This window comes from Equus caballus, chromosome X (assembly GCF_041296265.1).
Source record: "Equus caballus isolate H_3958 breed thoroughbred chromosome X, TB-T2T, whole genome shotgun sequence".
In the NCBI taxonomy this organism is placed as follows: Eukaryota; Metazoa; Chordata; class Mammalia; order Perissodactyla; family Equidae; genus Equus; species Equus caballus.
This window is the reverse complement of record NC_091715.1, coordinates 140,460,497-140,481,730: the sequence shown is the minus strand read 5'-3', so window position 1 is coordinate 140,481,730 and position 21,234 is coordinate 140,460,497. Positions and strand designations below refer to the sequence as shown.

Below are 21,234 nucleotides of genomic sequence, written 5' to 3'. Positions count from 1 at the left end.
AAGTGTTGCAGCTTCTGCCAGTATCTATGAAACTGTGGCAGGCTACCTTGTTACTCACAAGTGGAGTAAACACTGACACTTCACAGTTCCTCACAAGTGCAAGCAGTAGTTTCAGAAGATGTTAATAAGTGTTTTGTGGGACAGGTGTCTTCTGGTCAATTAGTCTTGGAAAAGCTGAGGCAAAAACAAATTTTTTTAAAGATGAAAGGAAAGGAAAGCAGTTTCTTCTCTCTTCAGATCCTTTAATAAAGAACGTTATGCATTGCTCCTGGATGTGAGGGTGGGTGGGGTGGAATGTGCTAAATTTCAAGAATTATTTGCATAGGAGGCCTTCCCCACTCCTTACTCCTGTGGAATGCCTATTAACATTGGAAATAACAATAGAATAAAACTAGCAGAAAACCATTGGAAAGCCAGAGTAAAACATAGTGAGAATAAGGATGGAAATGCAGTTGAGAAGGGTAGTTTTGACATCCCTCGAAAACTAGAATGAGATAGGCTAAGAAGCAAGCCAGCATCACCTACATGGTCCATTCGCAGGTGTGCCCAAACCAAGCGAGGATAACGGGACTTTGCTCGAGGGTCAGACTTTAGAGCAAGAAGGGGGCTTAGAGACAATGCTAACTCTCTCATTTTACACACATAACACTGAGGCCCAGCAGGAGGAAGGCACCTAAGGCCACCCAATTCATTGGTGGCAAATGATGGGAATGATATGGAAGTGTTCCTGAGTCACTAGCGTTCCTCACAGCCTCTTTGTTCTCATGTTTCTTATTGTTTCATCTATTTGTAACTCAACCTTAAGGTTTCCAAAGGCAAATACCATTTTGCTCCACTTGAAAGCTCCTACTCAGTTTAACGACCTCTTGAACATCGACCATATTCACTATAGTCACCGCGCACACCTAGCGCTGCCCATCACAGCATTCTGCCCTGATGGAAACGTTCCGTATTCGCACTGTCCAGTACGGTTACCATTAGCTAAGTGTGGCTCCTGAGCACTTGATATGTGACTACTGTGACTGAAGAAATAATTTCTTAACTCTGTTTAATTTTAATTAATTAAAATTGACATTTAAACAGCCACACTTGCCTAGCAGCCACCGTAGCAAATACGACAGTGCCTAACTGCAGTGGCCGTAAAGGGTGCAGTGTGCGTCATCGGACTGGCTCTGAGGAGAATTAGCGCAAGGCTGCCGTCGGCATCCTTCCTGTGGGCCAGGGATGAGCAGGGGCGCTCCTTCAAAGCCATTGACCCCGCACGGGCAGCAGGGGGCCTGGAGTCGCGGAGGGGGCATGCACACAGCCTGGCGGCCGTTAAAAAGGGGCGGGGCCTGCAGCGAGGCCTGGCACGTGCCGCCGCGGGGGGCCACGTAAGCGTCACTGCCGCAGGGGCTTGTGGGTCAACGGTCGCCGGCACCGAGGCGGTACCTCAGCGAGGCGGGAACCGAGAGCCATGCCTGCTGAGAGGAGCTTGATGCACGGGCGGAGGAACCGGTCGAAATCCAGGGCGCTGTGGCAAGTGCGCGCGAGGGTGAGAGCCATTGAGGCGGAGGAGCCGGCGCTGGGGCCTCCTCCGGAGAACGACAGTCCGGGACTCCAGGCTGCCGTGGCTGCCATGCGTCAGCCCACCTGGCGCACGCCTCTGCTTGGCCTCCCTCAGGCTGGGCCGCGCTACTTTGCGGTGAAGGCTTGGGCCCGCAAGCACTTTGGGCTCCTCGTGCTCGCCAGCTGGGCCCTGATGCTGCTGTTCTACTTCCTGACTACCGGTGAGTGGCCGCTCCTGGCCGGGGGCCCCGGGACGCCAGGGCAGGGGCGACAGGGCGCGGCCGCCTGCTGCGGCCACACGCCCGCCCTCCCTTCCCCTCCGCCTCACAGGCCTACCCTCCCTGGCCCGCTCCCCACGCCTGACCGCGGCTTCTCCCCGCCCCGGGCCCTCCGAGCGCCCCTCCTGAAGAGCCGCTCTCCCCTCCTTCCGAAAAAGATTGGCGTGAGATTCGCTTCACGCCGAGTGACCGGCTTTCTAGTGAACAATTTCGTGACATCTAGTATGTTCAAACGCTGCGCAGCCACCCCCTCTGTCTAGTTCCCCGAAATACTTCCCTCAGCCCCAGTTAGAGCCCGCACCCATGCCTCGCGCCGTCACTCCCCAGCCCCAGCCCCCAGCCCCGGCAGCCGCCAGCCGGCTCTCGGCCTCCGTGGGTTTCCTTTCTCATGGTTCGTGTCACGGTGACGTACAGTATTTGCCCTGTTGTGTCCAGCTCATTTTACTTAGCATCATGTTTTCGAGATTTATGCATGTGGTAGTATTATCAGTACTTCATTCCTTTTTATGGCCAAATAATATTCTGTTGGATGAATATGCTGCATTTGGTTTATTCATTTATCAGTTGATGAGCATTTGGGTTGTTTCCTGTTGTTGGCTATTATGAATAACGCTGCTGTGAATATTCAAGTACAAGTTTTTTTGTCAACACGTGTTCGGTTCTCGGGCATATGCCTAGGAGTGGAATTGCTGAGTTTTATAGGAATTGCGTGTTGAAGTTTTTGAGGAAGTTCTGAACTGTTACACAAAGTGGCTGAACCATTTTACTTTCCCACTGACAATGCACGAGCGTCCCTAATTTCGGCAATTGTTACCTCCCCCCCTTTTTGGTTATTGCCATCCTAGTGTGTGAGAAATGATATCTTATTATGGTTTTCATTAGTGTTTCTGTAATGACAAATGATGTTGAACATCTTTTCATATGCTTTTTGGCATTTGTATATCTTCTTCGGAGAAATGTCTATTCAAGTCCTTTGACCGTTTTTAACTGGATTGTTTATGGTTTTGTTATTGAGTTGTAAGAGTTCTTTATATATACTGGATATATGATATGTAAATGTTTTCTCTCATTCTGTAGGTTGTCTTTTCACTTTTTTGATAATTTATTTTTTGATGCACCAACGTTTTTAAATGTGAGGAAGTTCAATTTATTTTTAATTTTGTCACTTGTGCTTTTGGTGTCATATCTAAAAATCCATGGCCAAATGTAAAGTCATGAAGATTTATTCCTATGTTTTCTTTTAAGAGTATTGTGATTTTAGCCTTTATACTTAGGTTGTTGATCCATTTTGAAATAATTTTTGTATATGGTATCTATTAGGAGTCTGACTTTATTCTTTTGCCTGTGGCGATCCAGTTGTCTCAGCATCATTTGTTGAAGAGGCTATTTATTCCCCATTGAATGGTCTTGGCACTATTTTTGAAAATCAGTTCATCATAGATTTATGTGTTTATTTCTGGACTCAAGTTATATTCTGTTGGTCTATGTGTCTGTCCCTATGCCAGTACCATACTCTTTTGATTATTGTAGCTTTGTAGCAAGTTGAGAAACTGGGACATGAGTCCTCCAACTTTGTTCTTTATTCATATTGTTTTAAGTATTCAAAACCCCTTACAATTCCATATAAATCTGAGGTTCTGCTTTTCCATTTATGCAAAAAGGCCATTGGAGTTTTGATAGCGATTGTGTTGAATCTGTAGATCACTTTGGGCAGTATTACCATCTTAACAATATTAAGGCTTTAAATCCATGAACACGGGTTGTCTTTCCATTCGTCTTCTTTAATTTATTTTAGCAATGTTTCGTAGTTTTCAATGTACAGGTCTTTGACCTCCTTGGTTAAGTTTATCCCAAGATATTTTATTCTTTTGGATGCTATTGTAAATGGAGTTGTTTTCTTAATTTCCTTTTGGATTGTTCTTGCTGATGTCTAGAAGCACAACTGATTTTTGCATGTTGATCTTGTATCCTGCAACTTTGCTAAATTTGTTTATGAGCTCTAATAGGTTTTTGTAGACTTTTTTTGGAATATTCTATATATAGAATCATGTTATCTGCGAGTAGTTTTACTCCTTCCTTTGCAATTTGGATGCCTTTTATTTTTTGTCCTAATTGCTCTGGCTAGAACTTCCAGTACAATGCTGAATAGCAGTGGTAAAAATGGGCATCCTTGCCGTGTTCCTGATCTTAGCGGGGAAGCTTTCAGTCTTTCACTATCAATTATTATGTTAATTCTTGGTTTTTCATAAATATTCTTTATCATAATGAGAAAAATCCTTTTTTTTTTTTTTTACAGGTTGGCACCTGAACTATCAACTGTTAGCAATCTTCTTTTTTTTTCTGCTTTTTCTCCCCAAATCCCCCCAGTACATAGTTGTATATTTTAGTTGTGGGCCCTTCTAGTTGTGACATGTGGGACGTTGCCTCAGCATGGCCTGATGAGCGGTACCATGTCCGCGCCCAGGATCTGAACCGGCAAAACCCTGGGCCGCCAAAGTGGAGCGCATGAACTTAACCACTCAGCCATGGGGCCAGCCCCCCAAAATCCCTTCTATACATAGTTTGCTGAATGATTTTATCATGAAAGGTGTGGCATTTTGTCAAATGCTTTTCCTGCATCAATTGAGGCATTTTCCCTTCATTCTGTTAATGTGGCATATTTCATTGGTTTTCTTACGTTGAACCACCCTTGTATTCCTGGATTGAGCCCCACTTGGTCATTGTATATACTTTTTTTGATGTGCTATTGCAGTTGGTTTGTTAGTATTTTGTTGGGGCATCTATTTATTTGCATCTATATTCATATGTGATATTGGTTTGTAGTTTTCTTATGGTGTCTTTGTCTGGCTTTGGTATCAGGTTAGTAATGGCATCATAAAATGAATTAAGAAGTGTTCTTCTATTTTTTGAAAGACTTTGAGAAAGTTTGGTGTTAATTCTTCTTTAAATATTTGGTAGAAATCACCAGTGAAACCATCTGCTCCTAGACTTTTCCTTCTTGGGTGTTTTCTTTTTAATTGAGTTCATAATAGTTTACAACATTTAGAAATTTCAGTTGTACATTATTACTTGTCTGTCACGATATAAGTGCTCTTCTTAACCCCCTGTGCATACCCCCCAACCCCCTGCCCCAGTAGCCACTGAACTGTTCTCTTTGTCCGTGTGTTAGTTTTTCTTCTACATAGGAGTGAAATCACATGGTGTTTATTTTTCTCTGTGTGGGTTATTTCATTTAACATGATACCCTCCAGGTCCATCCACATTGTTGTGAATGGGATGATTTTGTCTTTTTTATGACTGAGTAGTATTGTAGTCTATCTATATACCACATTTTCTTTATCCAGTCATCAGTCCATGGGCATTAGGGTTGCTTCCACATCCTAGCTATTGTGAATAATGCTGCAATGAACATAGGGGTGCATGAGTCTCCTCGAACTGTTGATTTCTAGTTCTTTGGATAAATACCCAGTAGTGTGATAGCTGGTATTTCTATTTTTAGTTTTTTGAGAAATCTGCATACTGTTTACCACAGTGGCTGCACCAGTTTGCACTTCCACCAGCAGTGTAAGAGGGTTCCCTTTTCTCCACACCCTCTCCAACATTTGTTATTTTTTGTCTTGGTGATTATAGCCATTTTAATGGGTGTAAGGTGATATCTTAGTGTAGTTTTGATTTGCATTTCCCTGATGATTAGTGATGTTCGTCTTTTCATGTGCCTGTTGGCCATCCATCTCTATATCTTCTTTGGGAAAATGTCTGTTCATATTCTCTGCCCATTTTTTGATCGGGTTGATTTTTTGTCGTTCAGTTGTGTGAGTTCTTTATATATTATGGAGATTAACCCCTTGTCAGCTATATTATTTGCAAATGTTTTCTCCCAATTGGTGGATTGTCTTTTGTTTTGATCCTGGTTTCCTTTGCCTTGCAGAAGCTCTTTAGTCTGATGAAGTCCCACTTGTTTATTTTTTCTCGTTTCCCTTGTCCAAGAAGACATGGTATTTGAAAAGATCCTTTTAAGATCGATGTCCAAGAGTGTACTACCTGTATTTTCTTACAGATGTTTTATGGTTTCAGGTCTTACCTTCAAGTCTTTGATCCATTTTGAGTTTATTTTTGTGTGTGGCTTAAGATAATGGTCTACTTTCATTCTTTTGCATGTGGCTGTCACGTTTTCCCAACACCATTTATTGAAGAGACCATCCTTTCTCCATTGTATGTTCTTAGCACCTTTGTCGAAGATTAGCTGTCTGTAGATGTGTGATTTTATTTCTTGGCTTTCAATTGTGTTCCATTGATCTGTGTGCCTGTTTTTGTACCAGTACCATACTATAGCTTTGTAGTACATTTTTTTAAGTCAATAAATTATTATTGAAGTAATTTCGCATGTTGTGATTCCTTCCAGTCACCTTAATTCCTCCAAAGTTTGTCATAATCTTCAAGATAGCTCTTTTAAAAAGGAATTTTGTCCAGTCCATGGTTGTCATGTCAGTCAGTTCACAATTCTTTCAGTTGGGGTTCTTTGATCTCCACTTGAATAAGGACATACTTTAAAAATTCTCCACCTGTTGGAGCTGGCCTGGTGGCTCAGTAGTTAAGTTCACATATTCCACTTCAACGGCCCAGGGTTCGCCGGTTCAGCTCCGGGGTGAGGACATGGCACCGCTTGTCAAGCCATGCTGTGGTAGGCATCCCACATATAAAGTAGAGGAAAATGGGCATGGATGTTAGCTCAGGGCCAGTGTTCCTTAGCAAAAAGAGGAGGATCGGCAGCAGATGTTAGCTTAGGGCTAATCTTCCTCAAAAAAAAAAAAAATTCTCCACCTGTAATCTTTAGGATCCAATTTTTTCAACCAATTTACTTTAGGGCCTAGGAGTTAAATTGTAGGAAGTTGACTGCTATTTTAGCAAATGATCTAAGATATATTATTCCTAATCATTTCTAATATTGAAAATTCTTGTTCCATCCAACTTTTACTTATTAGCCTAGCAAAAAATGTTACAGGTCTCATTGTCACCACTGCAATACGTGTACTGTGATGGAAGCATAATCTGTGTCTCAATATATATTGACACATTAACAATTTCTGGACATCATTAACAACAGTGCCCATTTTCATCTAGAGTGAGGTTTCTGTAGTACATTTTGAAGTCAGGGATTGTGATGTCTCCAGCTTTGTTCTTTTTTCTTGGGATTGCTTTAGCTATTCAGGGTCTTTTGTTGCCCCATATGAATTTTAGGATTCTTTGTTCTTTTTCTGTGGAGAATGTCATTGGGATTCTGATTGGGATTGTGTTGAGTCTCTAGATTGCTTTGGGTATTATGAACACTTTAACTGTGTTTATTCTTCTGATCCATGTGCATGGAGTATCTTTCCATTTCTTTATGTCATCATTTATTTCTTTCCACAATGTCTTGTAGTTTTCATTGCATAGGTCTTTCACCTCTTTGGTTAAATTTCTTCCTGGATATTTTATTCTTTTTGTCATGATTGTAAATGGGATTGTATTCTTGAGTTCTCTTTCTGTTCATTATTAGAGTATAGAAATGCAACTTATTTTTGTAAGTTGATTTTGTACCCTGAAACTTTACATTAGTTGTTGATTATTTCTAGTAGTTTTCTGATTGATTCTTCACGGTTTTCTATATATAAAATCATGTCAACTGAAAATAGAGAGTTTCACTTTTTCACTTCCTATTTGGATTACTTTTATTCCTTTTTCTTGCTTAATTTCTCTGGCTATTACCTCCAGGACAATGTCAAATAAGAATAGAGAGAGTGGGCACCCTTGTCTTGTTCCTGTTGTCTGAGGGATGGCGTTCAACTTTTCCCCATTGAGTATGATGTTGGCTGTGGGTTTGTCACATATGGCCTTTATTATGTTGAGGTACTTTCCTTTGGTCCCCATTTTGTTAAGAGTTTTTATCGTAAATGGATGTTGGATCTTGTCACATGCTTTCTCTGTGTCTATTGAGAGGATCATGTGGTTTTTATTACTCATTTTGTTAATATGGTGTATCATGTTGATTGATTTATGGACATTGAACCATCCCTGTGTCCCTCATAGAAATCCTACTTGACCATGATGTATGATCTTTTTGATGTATTGCTCTAATCAGGGTGGCAATATTTTGTTGAGGATTTTTGCATCTATGTTCATCACTGAAATTGGCCTATAGTTTTCCTTTTTTGTGTTGTCCTTGTCAGGCTTTGGTATCAGGGTGATGTTGGCCTTGTAGAATGTGTCAGGAAGTGTTCTGTCTTCCCTAATTTTTTGGAATAGTTTACTAAGTATGGGTATTAAATCCTCTTTGAATGTTTGGTAGAATTCACCAGGGAAGCCTTCTGGTCCTTGACTTTTATTTTTTGGGAGATTTTTAATTACTGTTTCAATGTCTTTACTTGTGATTGGTCTATTCAGATTATCTATTTCTTATTGATTCAGCTTTTGGAGGTTGTAAGAGTCTAAGAATTTATCCGTTTCTTCTAGATTGTCTAATTTGTTGACATACAGCTTTTCATAGTGTTCTCTTATAATCATTTGTATTTCTCTGGTATCCATTGTAATTTTTCCTTTCTCTTTTCTAATTTTATTTATCTGAGCTTTCTCTCTTTTTTTCTTTTTAAGTCTGGCTTGAGGTTTATCAATTTTGTTTATCTTCTCAAAGAGCCAGCTCTTTGTTTCATTGATCCTTTCTGTTGTCTTTTTTGTTTCACTTGCATTTATTTCTGCTCTGATTTTTATTATTTCCTTCCTTCTGCTGCCTTTGGGCTTTGTTTGTTCTTTTTCTAATTCGGTTAGGTGTAGTTTGAGATTTCTTATTTTGGATTTTTCTTATTTATTAAGGTGAGCCTGTGTTGCAATGAATTTCCCTTTTAGGACTGCTTTTGCTGCATCCCATATGAGTTGGTATGGTATGTTTTCGTTTTCATTTGTCTCCAGATATTTTCTGACTTCTCCTTTAATTTCTTCTATGATCCATTGGTTGTTCAGTAGCATGTTGTTTAGTCTCCACATATTTCCCCCTTTCTCAGCTTTTTTCTTGTAGTTAATTTCTAGTTTCTTATCATTGTCCTTGGAAAAGATGCTTGATAGAATGTCAATCTTCTTAAATTTATTGAGGCTTGCCTTGTTTCCCAACATATATTCTATCCTTGAGAATGTTCCATGTGCACTTGAGAAGAATGTGTATTCTGCTGTTTTTGGATGATGTGTTCTATATATATCTGTTAAGTCTATCTGGTCTAGTTTTTCATTAAATTCCACTGTTTCCTTGTTGACTTTCTGTCTGGATGGTCTATCCATTGATGTGAGTGGAGTGTGAGGTCCCTTACTATTATTGTCTTGTTGTTAATATCTCCTTTTAGGTTTGTTAATAGTTGCTCTATGTTCTTTGGTGCTCCTGTGTTGAGTGCATATGTATTTCTAAGTGTTATGTCTTCTTGGTGGAGTGTCCCTTTGATCATTGTATACTGCTCCCCTTTGTCTCTCTTTACCTGTCTTATCTTAAAGTCTACTTTGTCTGATGTAAGTATGGCAACACCTGCTCTCTTTTATTTGCCATTAGCTTGGAATATCATCTTCCATCCCTTCACTCTGAGCCTGTGTTTGTTGTTGGAGCTGAGATGTGTTTCCTGGAGCCAGCATATTGTTGGGTCTTGTTCTGTAATCCATCTTGCCATTCTGTGTCTTTTTATTGGAGAATTCAATCCATTTACATTTCGAGTGATTATTGATATATGAGGGCTTAATGCTGCCATTTTATTGCTTGTTTTCTGGTTCTCCTGCATTTCCATTGTTTATCATCCCATGTATTTTAGACTACCAATTTGGTTAGGTAGTTTTTTATGCTGGATTTCTTAGTTTTCTCCTTATTTATTATTTGTGTCTCTGTTCTGCTTTTTTGTTTAGTAGTTACCTTGAGTTTTGTATGAAATATCTTGTTGATAGGATAGTCCGTTTTCTGATGACCTCTTATTTCCTTAGGCTAAGCTCATTCAGTTCCTTTCCTCTTCCCCTCCTACATTGTTTTTGTCACATTTTATTCTATCTGTCTAGTTTAAATGACAAGATTATCTTTGTTTTTTGGTGTTTTCCTTCCCTTTATCTTTAATGTTTTACTTGAGTATTTGCTAATGTGTTCTAATGGATAGCTACAATTTTCTGATATTGTCTACCTGTTTATATTCTTACTCAGGGCTTTGTAGCCCCTTCTCTTTTTTCAAGTATGAGGGCCTTCTTGAGCATTTCTTGTCAGGGGAGTCTTGTGGCAATGAACTCCCTCAGCTTTGTTTATCTGTGAAAGTTTTTATTTCTCCATCATATCTGAAGGATATTTTCACTGGATAGAGTATTCTTGGCTGAAAATTTCTGGTTTTCAAAGATTTGAATATATCATTCCACCCTCCCCTACCTTGTAAGGTTTCTGCTGAGAAATCCACTGAAAGCCTAATAGGGGTTCCTTTGTAAGTTATTTTCTTCTGCCTTGCTGCCCTTAGTATTTTTTTTTTGTCATATATTGTTACCAGCTTTACTACTATATGCCTTGCAGTAGGCCTTTTTACATTTATATAGTTAGGAGATCTAGTGGCTTCTTTCATGTGAATTTCCATCTCCTTCTCCAGGTTTGGGAAGTTCTCTGTTGTTATTCTTTGAACAAGCTTTCTGTTCCATTCTCCTTCTTTTCTTCCTCTGAAATACCTATAATCCTTATGTTGCATTTCCTGATTAAGTTGGATATTTCTCAGAGACTTTCTTCATTTCTTCTTAGTCTTAGTTGTCTCTCCTCCTCCTTCTGAAGCATTTCTATATTTCTGTTTTCACTGTTACTGATTCTCTCCTCAATGATATCAGCTCTGCCGTTCAGGGAATCCACATTCTACTTTATCTCATCCATTGTGTTTTTCATCTTGAATATTTCTGTTTCATTCTTCTTTATAGTTTCAACCTCATTTGTGAAGTAGTTCTTGAACCCATTGAATTGTCTATCTGCATTCTCTTTTAACTCGTTCAGTTTTTTAATGATAGCTATTTGGAATTATCTGTCATTTAGGTTATAGATTTCTGTGTCTTCACGATTGATTTCTGGGTACTTGTCCTTTTCCTTTTGGTCTGGAGATTTAACATATTTCTTCATACTGCTAGATGCCATGAATTTGTGCTTCTGCATTTTGGTAGTAGCTGATTGCTACTTCCACCTGTCACCACTGGGTGGGGTTCAAGAGCTGCATATTCTGAACACACTGTGATCCATGGGACAGCTCCCAGGTGCTGGGCTGGGGTGCTGGGCCAGGGTGAGGGAAGCTTTCTTTCTCCTGGGAGATCTCGGGGACTTCTCACTCTCCCCTCGCTGTCAGCTCTCCTGCAGTATTGGCTTGATGAAGATACCCTGGTGATAGCAGTCACCTCTATGGGGGGCTTTCCCCCGGGCTGTGAGGCACCTCAGAGATCTATGGTGTTCCCACGGAGGGCCGCCACTCCCTCCCTGCTTTCCTCCCAGAGGCTGCACACAATTCCTGTGTCTCTGTCCTTCAGGGAGGAAGAGACACGTTATCTTACCTCCTTCCACTACCTCGGTGGAGGCTCCAGCACCTCCACTTTCTGACATACGGCTGCATGGGTCTCTCAGACATCATTTCTGTTGTGTGGATGTCCTCTGTTGGAATATAAATGTTCTTTTCATTGTATCTTTGAGGGGAGAGCTTATGGGGAGAACTCACTCTGCCGTGATGCTGATGTGACCCTGGTTGGTTTTGATTAGTGTTTCAGTCTCTTTACATGTTATAGTTCTTCTGTGAAAGGTCTTCTTTACCTAACCTCCTTTCACAAATGACTGAATCCCCTCACCAACTCTCACAAATACCTTTCTTTCCCTTATGAATGGCTTCCCTCCTTCATTTCTCCTTAGACCTTCTTTTCATTACCTCCTATCATATAGTACTAACCTCTGTCATCTCAGCATTCCAAGTATTAACCTTCACCACCTCTTCTCTTAAAGCTGTTCCACCTCTAACCTCACCTTACTAACCCCCCCTTACCTCACCACTCAAATGCCTTCCTCCATTATCTCCCTTCACAAAGACCTTTCCTTGTTCATTTCCCTTCACCAAGGCCTTCCCTTCTTTCATGATTGCCATCTCTGCCTCCTCTATCCTTATAATTGACTTCTCTCCTTCACCTCTCACCTCAAAGGCCTCCTTCTCTCAAGTCCTCTCAAAGTAGGAACTTTCCTCTCCTCATATAGTATAGTCATCTGTCATTTAATGATGGGGATGCAGTCTGAGAAATGTGTCATTAGGCGGTTTTGTTTTGTGAACATCATAGAATATAGTTACATAAACCTAGATGGTATAGCCTACTACACAACTAGGCTATCTGGTACTTATCTTATGGGACCACCGTCATATATGTGGTCCATCATTGACCAAAATGTCATTATGTGGTGCATGACTATATTAAACTCCTTCACCTGCTTTCTCAAAGAATTTCCCTCCTCTGCTTATGCTCACAAAGGCCATCCCTCTGCCACCTCACTTCACAAATGCCTGCTTTCTTTTACCCTCACAAATGCCTTCCCTCCCTCATCACCACTCCAAAAGTTCTTCTTAACCTTCAATCAAGGTCTTTTCGTTCTCCAATATCCCCACAATATCTTTCTTTTGCTCACCTTCTCTCCCTCACTCAGTAGCCTTTCTTCTTAATCTCACAAAGCCCTTTCCTCCCCTCACTCAAGGTCTTCAATTTCTCACCTCCCTTTTAAAATGCCTTCATTCTCTTACCTCATGTTGTCTTTCTCTCTCTAACCTGTCTTCACAAAGACCTTCCCTCCCTCAGTCAAATTCCTTCCGTTTCCTCCTCATTTACCTACCCTCCTCCAGACCTTTACTCACCCTCCTCTCTGATGCCTATTTCAGCCCTCCAAAGCCTTCCCTTCTCCCCACTCATGAATTTCCTCTCCCTCATCCCCCAAAGGTACTCTCTCCTTCTTCCCCCAAAGTCTTTTTCCTCCTCCTTCTTTAATGGTCATGCTGCCTCACTTTCCTGACTCAAAGTCTTTCCCATCTCCTCCTTCAAATCCTTCTTACCCCTTGCTCAAATACTTTTCCTTTCCCCATAGCTTTCTCTCCTTAGCTCCAAGATGGCCTTCTCAAAATGGCATTCTCTACCTTACCTCCCATGGCCTGCCCTCCCTCCCGAGCCCCTCACAGTGATGTTCCATCTCCACATCTGCATAAAGGCCTTGGCTTTCCCACAGTCTTCCTCTTTCCCTCAAGCTCCAACCTCAAGCCTAAAGACAGTCTTCCATCCTCACCTCTAATCTCAGTGACTTCTCTCTCCCTGCCCTCCGCAGAGGCCTTCTATGACCACCCCCAACCAAGGTCCTCCCACAGGCAAAGGAGGAGGCAAAAATTTAGCAGAGGCATTGTAAGTAAAAGGAACAGAGACTTCTGTGTACTATGTCAGAACTGCATGGCTTTATAACTTTTTATGAGGGGTGAAATTCAAAGTTAAATAAAGTATATGTTAGGCATCCTTATACCAACTACTTTAATTAAGTTAGAATATATGATTTCTGCTTTATGGAAATATTTTAGGATACTTTTTAAATGATCGTTTATAAATCATATTACTTCAAATTATTCATACTTATTTTTCCTACTGTTCATCTAAAATACCAAAGTATTTCTGAATTAGTTTGCTGTCCTTATAAACACTGGTTACAAATATGACTGAGAGCTTTACAAACAGTGCTTTTTCATTTTCTGAAAATGTAAGTTAAAAAACAAAACTATAAATTGTACATTATTTTTTCTTAGTCCATGAGTTCTTCGTTTTCTATTTCTATTTTGAGTAGAACTCTTACAAAAAAAGAATACTGTTATTCAGTGTGATTTCTTTATTTCCATGAAGACTTTTTCCAGTATAGATTTAACATATTTTCTCCTGAAATAATTCATGATTCATTCTTTGTACTGTCAGATTTCCCAGGTTCCTGGGAGGTAATATGTGACTGGATGGATTAAATATTATTTTACATTTAAAATAACTTAATATAATGAATTGTACTGTGTTATTGGTTAATTGTGTTCCCCCACCCTCGACAAAAAAAGATTGTCGGAATTTTAATTCCCAGTACCTCAGGATGTGACCTTATTTGGAGATAAGGTCTTTATAGAGGTAATCAAATTAAAATGTGAGCCCAATCCAGTATGACTTGTTGGACACAGAGGTAGACGTTCATAGAGAAAAGACTAAATGCCACATTAATGACATTTTGGTCAACAACATATTGCACGTACAGTGGTAGTCCCATAAGATTAGTGCCACATAGCCTAGGTGTGTAGTAGGCTATAACACCTAGGTTTGTGTAAGTACACTCTATGGTGTTCACATGACAAAATCGCCTAACAATGCATTTCTCAGAACGTATCTCTGTCATTAAACAATGCGTGACTGTATATGAATAGAAATAGGGAGAAAACAGTGGTCTTCAAGCCAAGGAGAGAGGCCTTCCCTCACAGCCCTCAGAAGGAACAGACATCTTGATTTTGGACTTCTAACCTCCAGAACTGTGAGACAATAAATTTCTGTTGTTTTTAAGCCGCCTAGTTTATGACACTTTGTTACAATGACTCTAGCAAAGTAATACACACTGAGAGGTAAAGTAATTTGGCCATGGCCCTGGAGTATTATGGTGAAAGGAGGGCACGTAATTCTAGAACTAAAATTCCCCTTCTCCTTCCTAGACAGACCCTTCCGAGTTCTCTTAGATTTAATGCCACCAAAGGGAATTGAGGTTGCTGGATGTGAGGTACCTCTGGGATATCTCCAGTTTGTATTGTCGTTTGGACTCCCAAACTGCATTGCTTCTCAGGTTGTATTTTTATGGAAGGCATGTAGACTAGTGGCATACAGGATGAGGAGACTAGGAGATTGGGGACTGGGAGTTTGATCCCAGCTTCTCCACCAATTCTCTGTAACCTATTGGATTAATTCTTATTGCACAGCGTTTAATGGGAGATTAAAAAAAAAAGGAGAAATAAAGATTGACTAATAGGTAATATTTTCAGAATGCTTTAGCTTCATGGACACAACCATGTGACTAGTTTCTGTATCATTATATTAGAATACTTCATTTATCCATTCTTCACGGGGAGTAAATGAGGCAGTGCACATAGATAGAGGATCTGGCTGCCTGCCATGCACCTCATTAAGCACGAGGCTTGCTCTTGCTTTAACCATGTGTGCATGTGGTATAGTTGGAGGAGTCCTGAATTACGAATTAGGAGACCCAAGTTGTCTTGATTCTGCCACTGACTTGCTTTGTGACCTTTGATGGGTCGCTTTACCTCTTTTACCCTTCAATTACCTTGTCTAAAAGTTGAGGAGATTTTGCTATGGGTGTTGCTTTTGCCTCAGTAGTTTGTGTAACACCTTCACAGCTCTTGGTTATCTTAATACTATCAGATCTTCCTCTTTTCCTTTAAAAAGTCTCACTTTTTTACATAAATATGTTTATTTTAAAAGGAAAGTGTAGCACAGTTATAAATGGAAAACTGGTCATATTTGTTATTAAGAGAATTATTTATAAAAATAAATATCCCACAACCAAAATACTGTTTTTAAAATTATAAACAATAAAAATAAATAATGAAAGACATGACAAAATATTTATTCATTTTACATTGTACTAAGCATGACTTCATTTAATCCTTATAATCCTTCAGAATATCCTTCAAAATCCATTTTGCAGATGAGTAAACTGAGGCAAAGAGAAGTTACTGACTTGGCCAAGTGTACCAACTAGTATGTGACAGAGCCAGGGTGCAAATTCAGGTCTGTTTGAGGCCAAGGCCCAGAAAGACTGCTGCATAGGGAGACCCTCAATTTACTACAGCCCCAGGAGAATCCTTCCAAGCTGATAACATTAGCCACTGTTCCCTTTCTGTCTTCTCACCCTTTAATCCAGTTCCTCATCTGAGAGACTTCACTGCATAGCAGGGCTGGCAACGTAGTTTGCAAAATGAAAATGCAGCATCCCTACTTCAAAATTTCTTATGAACTTCAAGATGATAGAGCATTAAACCAAGCGTGGGGTCCTTCTAAGAGCTAGACTGTAGATTGCACAGGTTGCATGCCCATGATGCTCACAGCTTTGAGTTTAGTTTTTTTTCCTTTGAAATGTGGTTAGATTTTCAGTCTTTTTTTGCAGCAGAGAAATTAAAAAATAAAAATTCTTTGTGACGGGGCAACCTAATTGGTTCTTTACTGTTTCTTGCTGCCATTTAAGGAAGCTGGCTCCTAATCTTTTGTTTGAGCATATTAATGAGTGTACAGATGCAAATTAGAGGCATAAAGGATGAAATTATTCTGCATATGAAAAGTGATGGGGAGGGGAAAGAGGCTAGAGCCTAACAGGGTGGAGAGGAAGATCTGAGAAGACCTGGGCACTGGCTGATGGGAGATTTTGGAGAGAGGAAAGGGCAGTTGCTCCCAGGGAGGAAAGAACAGGGTGGTTAAAAGGAATTTTATAAAGGTTTGCCATATGGTGAGTGATATCAACCTTGTTTGGTGTTATAATAGTTTTGATATGCCGGTCATAGAGTTTTTCCTACACTTTTAAAGTAAATAAATAGCAAAGATGAGATATATCCGTAAATATTCAAGTGTGTTTCACCTAAAATCAACTCATGTAATGCTGATGGTACTCATACCACACTTTGGGAAATACTACTCGTTAATTTGTAAGTAATTGTCTGTCAGAGTCGGCAAGAAACCAGTGGTATAGGGAGAACAGGTTAAACACTCTGGAGGCTTTTGGTTCAGGCTGCCACTGATGATACCTATCTGAGTAAATATTTAATTGCCTCCTCCATTTCAAATGCTCATTGAAAGGACAAAAAGATCTATGATGGTTGAAAACCCAGAGAACCCAGAAGAGTGCCATCTGCCATCAATATGCCAGAAATTTGGAGAGATATCAGAAAGATAGAATGAAGCCGGGCCAGACACTACTGAGAGAAGTTGCCGCAACCTGTGTTTCACCTCAGCCTAAGGCCAAGCCTGTCTGGGAGGGGCTGGAGGCTAGGGTACTCTGAGCTGGGGATCAGTCTCCATCCTGGAGAGACTCCAGAGAGCATACCATCTGGGGAAGATATCCTAGAGTGGAGACTCAGGCCACTGTGTGCTACTGCCAGCCAACACTTCCTTCAGATGGTGTGTTGAGTCCAGTGGCAACAGAGGCAGTCAGCTGGGGAAGGTGGGCACTGAGTGAACAAGTGGCAGTACAGAATATAGGTCCTGTTGAAGCTGCTTCCAACTGTAGTTTCTTTGCTGTATCATTTCCCTGGCAATATTAATCTCATTTTTTGTCCCCTGTGCTGGAAGCACTCTTCCAGGCCCTTTGTGTAGCCAGTTTCTTATTTTTTTTTTAGCTTAAATATCGTCTCAAGAGAGGCCAGCCCCTATTTAAAGTAGGTCTCCTACCTTATGCTGCATTGGTATCCACTTACTTCATTGCATTCATTACAATTTGTAGTTATTAAATTTGTTCGTTTACTTCTTTTTTGTCTGTTTGCTCCACCATACTGTAAGCTCCATGAGGGGCAGGGATCTCATCTGATTTTTTCATTGATGTATCGCCAAAACCTAAAATATAGTAGACATTAAATAGATATTTGTTGAATGAGTAGGAGTTAGGAGAAAGCAAAAAGGACAAAATGGGTTATTTTTAATGTTGTCAAGACATGTAATATACAGTGAAGATAAAACTATAATGAGTGAACATTTTTGCATAGTGTTGAAATATAAAACCAATGAACCAAAATCAATAGCTCTCTTACATATTAGCAGTAATCAGCTAGAAAATGTGGTGAAATAGATCATATTCCCCTAAGAACAAGATTAATATGGTATATGAGAATAAACATAATAAGAAAGATTCAAGAGCTGTATGAATGCAGCTATAAACCTTACACAGGGATGTACAAAGACACTTGAATGAGTGGAGAAACAAACCTATTCTTGGGTAATAAAATTTTATACTTATCAGTTCTTTCCAAATAAGTCTACATTTAACTGAATTCATGCCTAGCACACAATAAATGGTTTTTGAGTGAATGTTAAATAATTGAACATAATTACAAAAAAAATATTATTAGGAGTTTTTGACTTGACAAGATAATTCTAAGGTTCATTTAAAAAATTATTCAGAGTTGAGAATAAAATTTTGATAATGAAGATTAATGAAAGGATTGCCAGATCAATTATTAAAACATATGACAATATGAGACAAATTTTAACGATGGTATTGGTGCACAAACAGGTAGATTAGTGAAACAGAATAGAAAGTCAAGAAACAGATCTATGACTATTAAGTACTTAGAATATGATGGTGATATTATAAGTAGGAAAGGATGGATTTAATAAATGGTATTAGGACAACTGAAAAAAAAGTATCCCTACTTCATAACATACTCCAAAATATATCCCAAGTGGATTAAAGATTTAAATTTAAAAATGAAATTATAAAAGTGCTAGAAGGGAACATTAGAGTGTAGAGTGTCTTTCTAGACATGACCTGAAAGGCAGAAACAGTAAAGGAAGAGATTGATAGAATTGATAACAAAAAACACTTTAAACTTTTGAACTTCCCAAAGTACCTTTAAAAATATAAAGGTAGCCAACTACCTTGAAAAATATTTTCAACATATGTGGCAGATTAACGGTTAAGTTCTCTACTATCCAACAAATGTATGAAAGACGTAAGCTCACTGACGACTAAAGGTGCAAATTAAAGCAAAAGAAACACCATTATTTTGGCCATTAAATTGGCAAACAACAACAACAAAAAGGTGAGGATGCACGAAAACTGGCAGTTGCCTGCACTGCTGGTAGGACTGTACCTTGGGAGAGCCTTGCTGGAGGGTTGTATGGCCAAGGTCACCCACCATTCCTTAAGAGTTTATCCTAAGGAATTTTTCATGAATATCTGCAGATATATAGTTCCAGTGATAATCAGTGCAGTGTTCTTCATTTTTTGTTTTTTTCTTTTATTTATTGAGGTATAATTGGCATGTAACATTATATTAGTTTCAGGTGTATAGCGTAATGATTTGATATCAGTATATCTTGTGAAATGATCACCACAATAAGTCTAGTTAACATCCATCACCAAACATAGAAATTTTTTTTTCTTGTGATGAAAACTTTTAAGATCTACTCTCTCAGGAACTTTCAAATATACAATACTGTATTAACTATAGTCACCATGCTGTACGTTATATCCCCATGACTGACTTATTTTGTAACTGGAAGTTTGTACCTTTTGACTACCTTCACCCATTTCACCCACCTTTCACCCCCTGCCTCTGGCAACCACCAGTCTGTTCTCTGTATCTGTGAGTTCTATGCAGTATCCTTTATAATATCAATAAATTGTGAACAACCTAAATGTCTTTCTATGGGGAAATGGTTAACTCACTTATTATAGAGCCTTATAATGGAATACTGTGAAGTTATTAAAGATAATATTGGGAAATATTTAATGATATGGACAAATCCATGCTATGGGAGTGAAGATGGGTATCCTTTCCTCTTAATATAGGAGAGGATCATGCAAATAAAACTAAAAGATGTTTGAAGAAGCAAGGAAGAAGGATAAGCAACCTTTTACAGTGTCTAAGGCCTTGATTTTTATCAGTTAGTAAAGAAGCCAGCATATTTGCCAAGAGTTTCTGTGATGGGATCTGATTTATGATTTAGTTGGAATACATAGTTTCCAAGTTGTTAATTGATTGGGCCTTTGAATGTCAATGCTGTTTGTCAGAGGCAAGTTCACTATTGTATAGCACAGCAATGGGATGTGTTGGCCTATAGCTTAAGCATTTTTAGATTTAATAGTTTTTCAGTTTCACAGCAGAATCATGTTCTGATAATTAATAATATCTGAGCTGTTATGAGATGAAAGTACAATATTTGTTAGCTCTTATACTTTCCATAATTAATTTAAGCAAAGGTGATTACTATTAATGGGTCATAGAAAGTGATAAATGCTTTATATGTTAGGATTAATAATTTCACTTTTTCTTAAGGATTCTCGAATTCTGTGTCTCCAAGCCAGTATATTCCGTGGAGCAATGGAAATGCTAGTGGGCCATCTCTGGAAAACACCTCTGCATGGGAAGCTCTGTTAAGTTTTTTCTTTCCAACAAGTAAGTTCTTGTTTGTTGTTTTTTCCCTCCCGTCTCCTTGTTTTGAAAATAGTAGTTAAATGTTTAGGAGGCAGTGTAGTCAATTGGCATTGGGGTGGGACAGACCTGAGTGTTAATCCTGACTTTGCCCTTTACCTTAGGCAAGATAACCTTTGAACCTCAGTGTACTCATGTTTAAAATGAAGATATTTACCACAGAGAATTGTGAGGATGAACTGAGACAGTGTTTTTAAGGCATTCCATAAATATTTGTTACTCTTTGTAAAATGCTTTTCCTTCACAAATATCTAAACCTTTCACAAATTACCTTAATGGCATTGCCTGAAATTTAATAACTGACCCAGTATTGTGAAATCGATGTCTTCTGTGGCATTAATCAAGGTACTTTGTGGCTCTAATGTTATGGAATACACCAGATGTTTTCCCATCTGTTTTAGTGATAAAAAGTTCAGGTTTCAAGTCACATCGTCTTTTTGTGATTCTGTATATAATGTGTTTATCAGGTACATGGTGACCCGTGAGAATTATTAACCACAAATAACACATTTCATTTTGTTCAGCATGTGGTACCCTTTCAAGGAGAAGATTAAAATAAATTGGCATAATGTGAATTACAAAGATGAAGCTTTTATTAAAAATCCTGCAGAATTTATTCTAACAAAATTTGATGTACATATATAAACACAAAATTATATCCATTGTTTCATTCCAGACTCTACCACTAATTCTTCTGTGTCCTTGCATAAGTCTCTTCATGTTTCTCTATACAAAACAGGCATTATGACACCTAATACCACTGAGCATAGCAAAATAGATGAGATCCTTAAATGAATTAAAAATGCTGCCATGGTCAAATTGAGTGGAGAAAGAGAAATCTGAGAAAGAAAAGGTAGTATGTTGTGAAGCCAGAAGAATGGTTTAGTAAGTGCCAAAGTTGGTCATAAACAACAGCAAATGATTTAAGCTTTAGATCTTATGAAAATAGCAGATGTAAACGGTCCCATGATTACTTATAGTAACTACATTATACGAACACTGAAGCCACCTTTAAAAATAGTCTAAATAAGATACCTACATCCCCAATACTCCTCCAACCTGGTGCAGTCAGTTGAGTCAAAATCAATTGTGGGAGAGAACGTTTTTGCCCCACAAAGTCAAACTGTTCCATTTTAAGAGAAATTTCTGGCTTAGGTTTA

At 39.1% G+C, this 21,234-nt stretch overlaps 1 protein-coding gene and 1 non-coding gene across 2 annotated transcripts in view; one reads left to right on the top strand and one right to left on the bottom strand.

Annotated features, from left to right (window-relative positions):
* Positions 1-1,377: 1,377 nt before the first annotated feature.
* Positions 1,378-21,234, top strand: part of LOC111772241 (FMR1 neighbor protein-like) — a 33,999-nt gene continuing 14,142 nt past the window's right edge. The window contains exons 1-2 of the mRNA XM_070256797.1: positions 1,378-1,769; positions 19,919-20,038. Coding sequence (XP_070112898.1) covers positions 1,457-1,769; positions 19,919-20,038 — 433 coding nt within the window. The 5' untranslated portion in view covers positions 1,378-1,456. The remainder of the gene's footprint in view (positions 1,770-19,918; positions 20,039-21,234) is intronic.
* On the bottom strand, positions 6,818-6,956 carry LOC111771697 (small nucleolar RNA SNORA1). Its single transcript, XR_002805624.2, has one exon. It is a non-coding gene; the product is annotated as a small nucleolar RNA SNORA1 (small nucleolar RNA).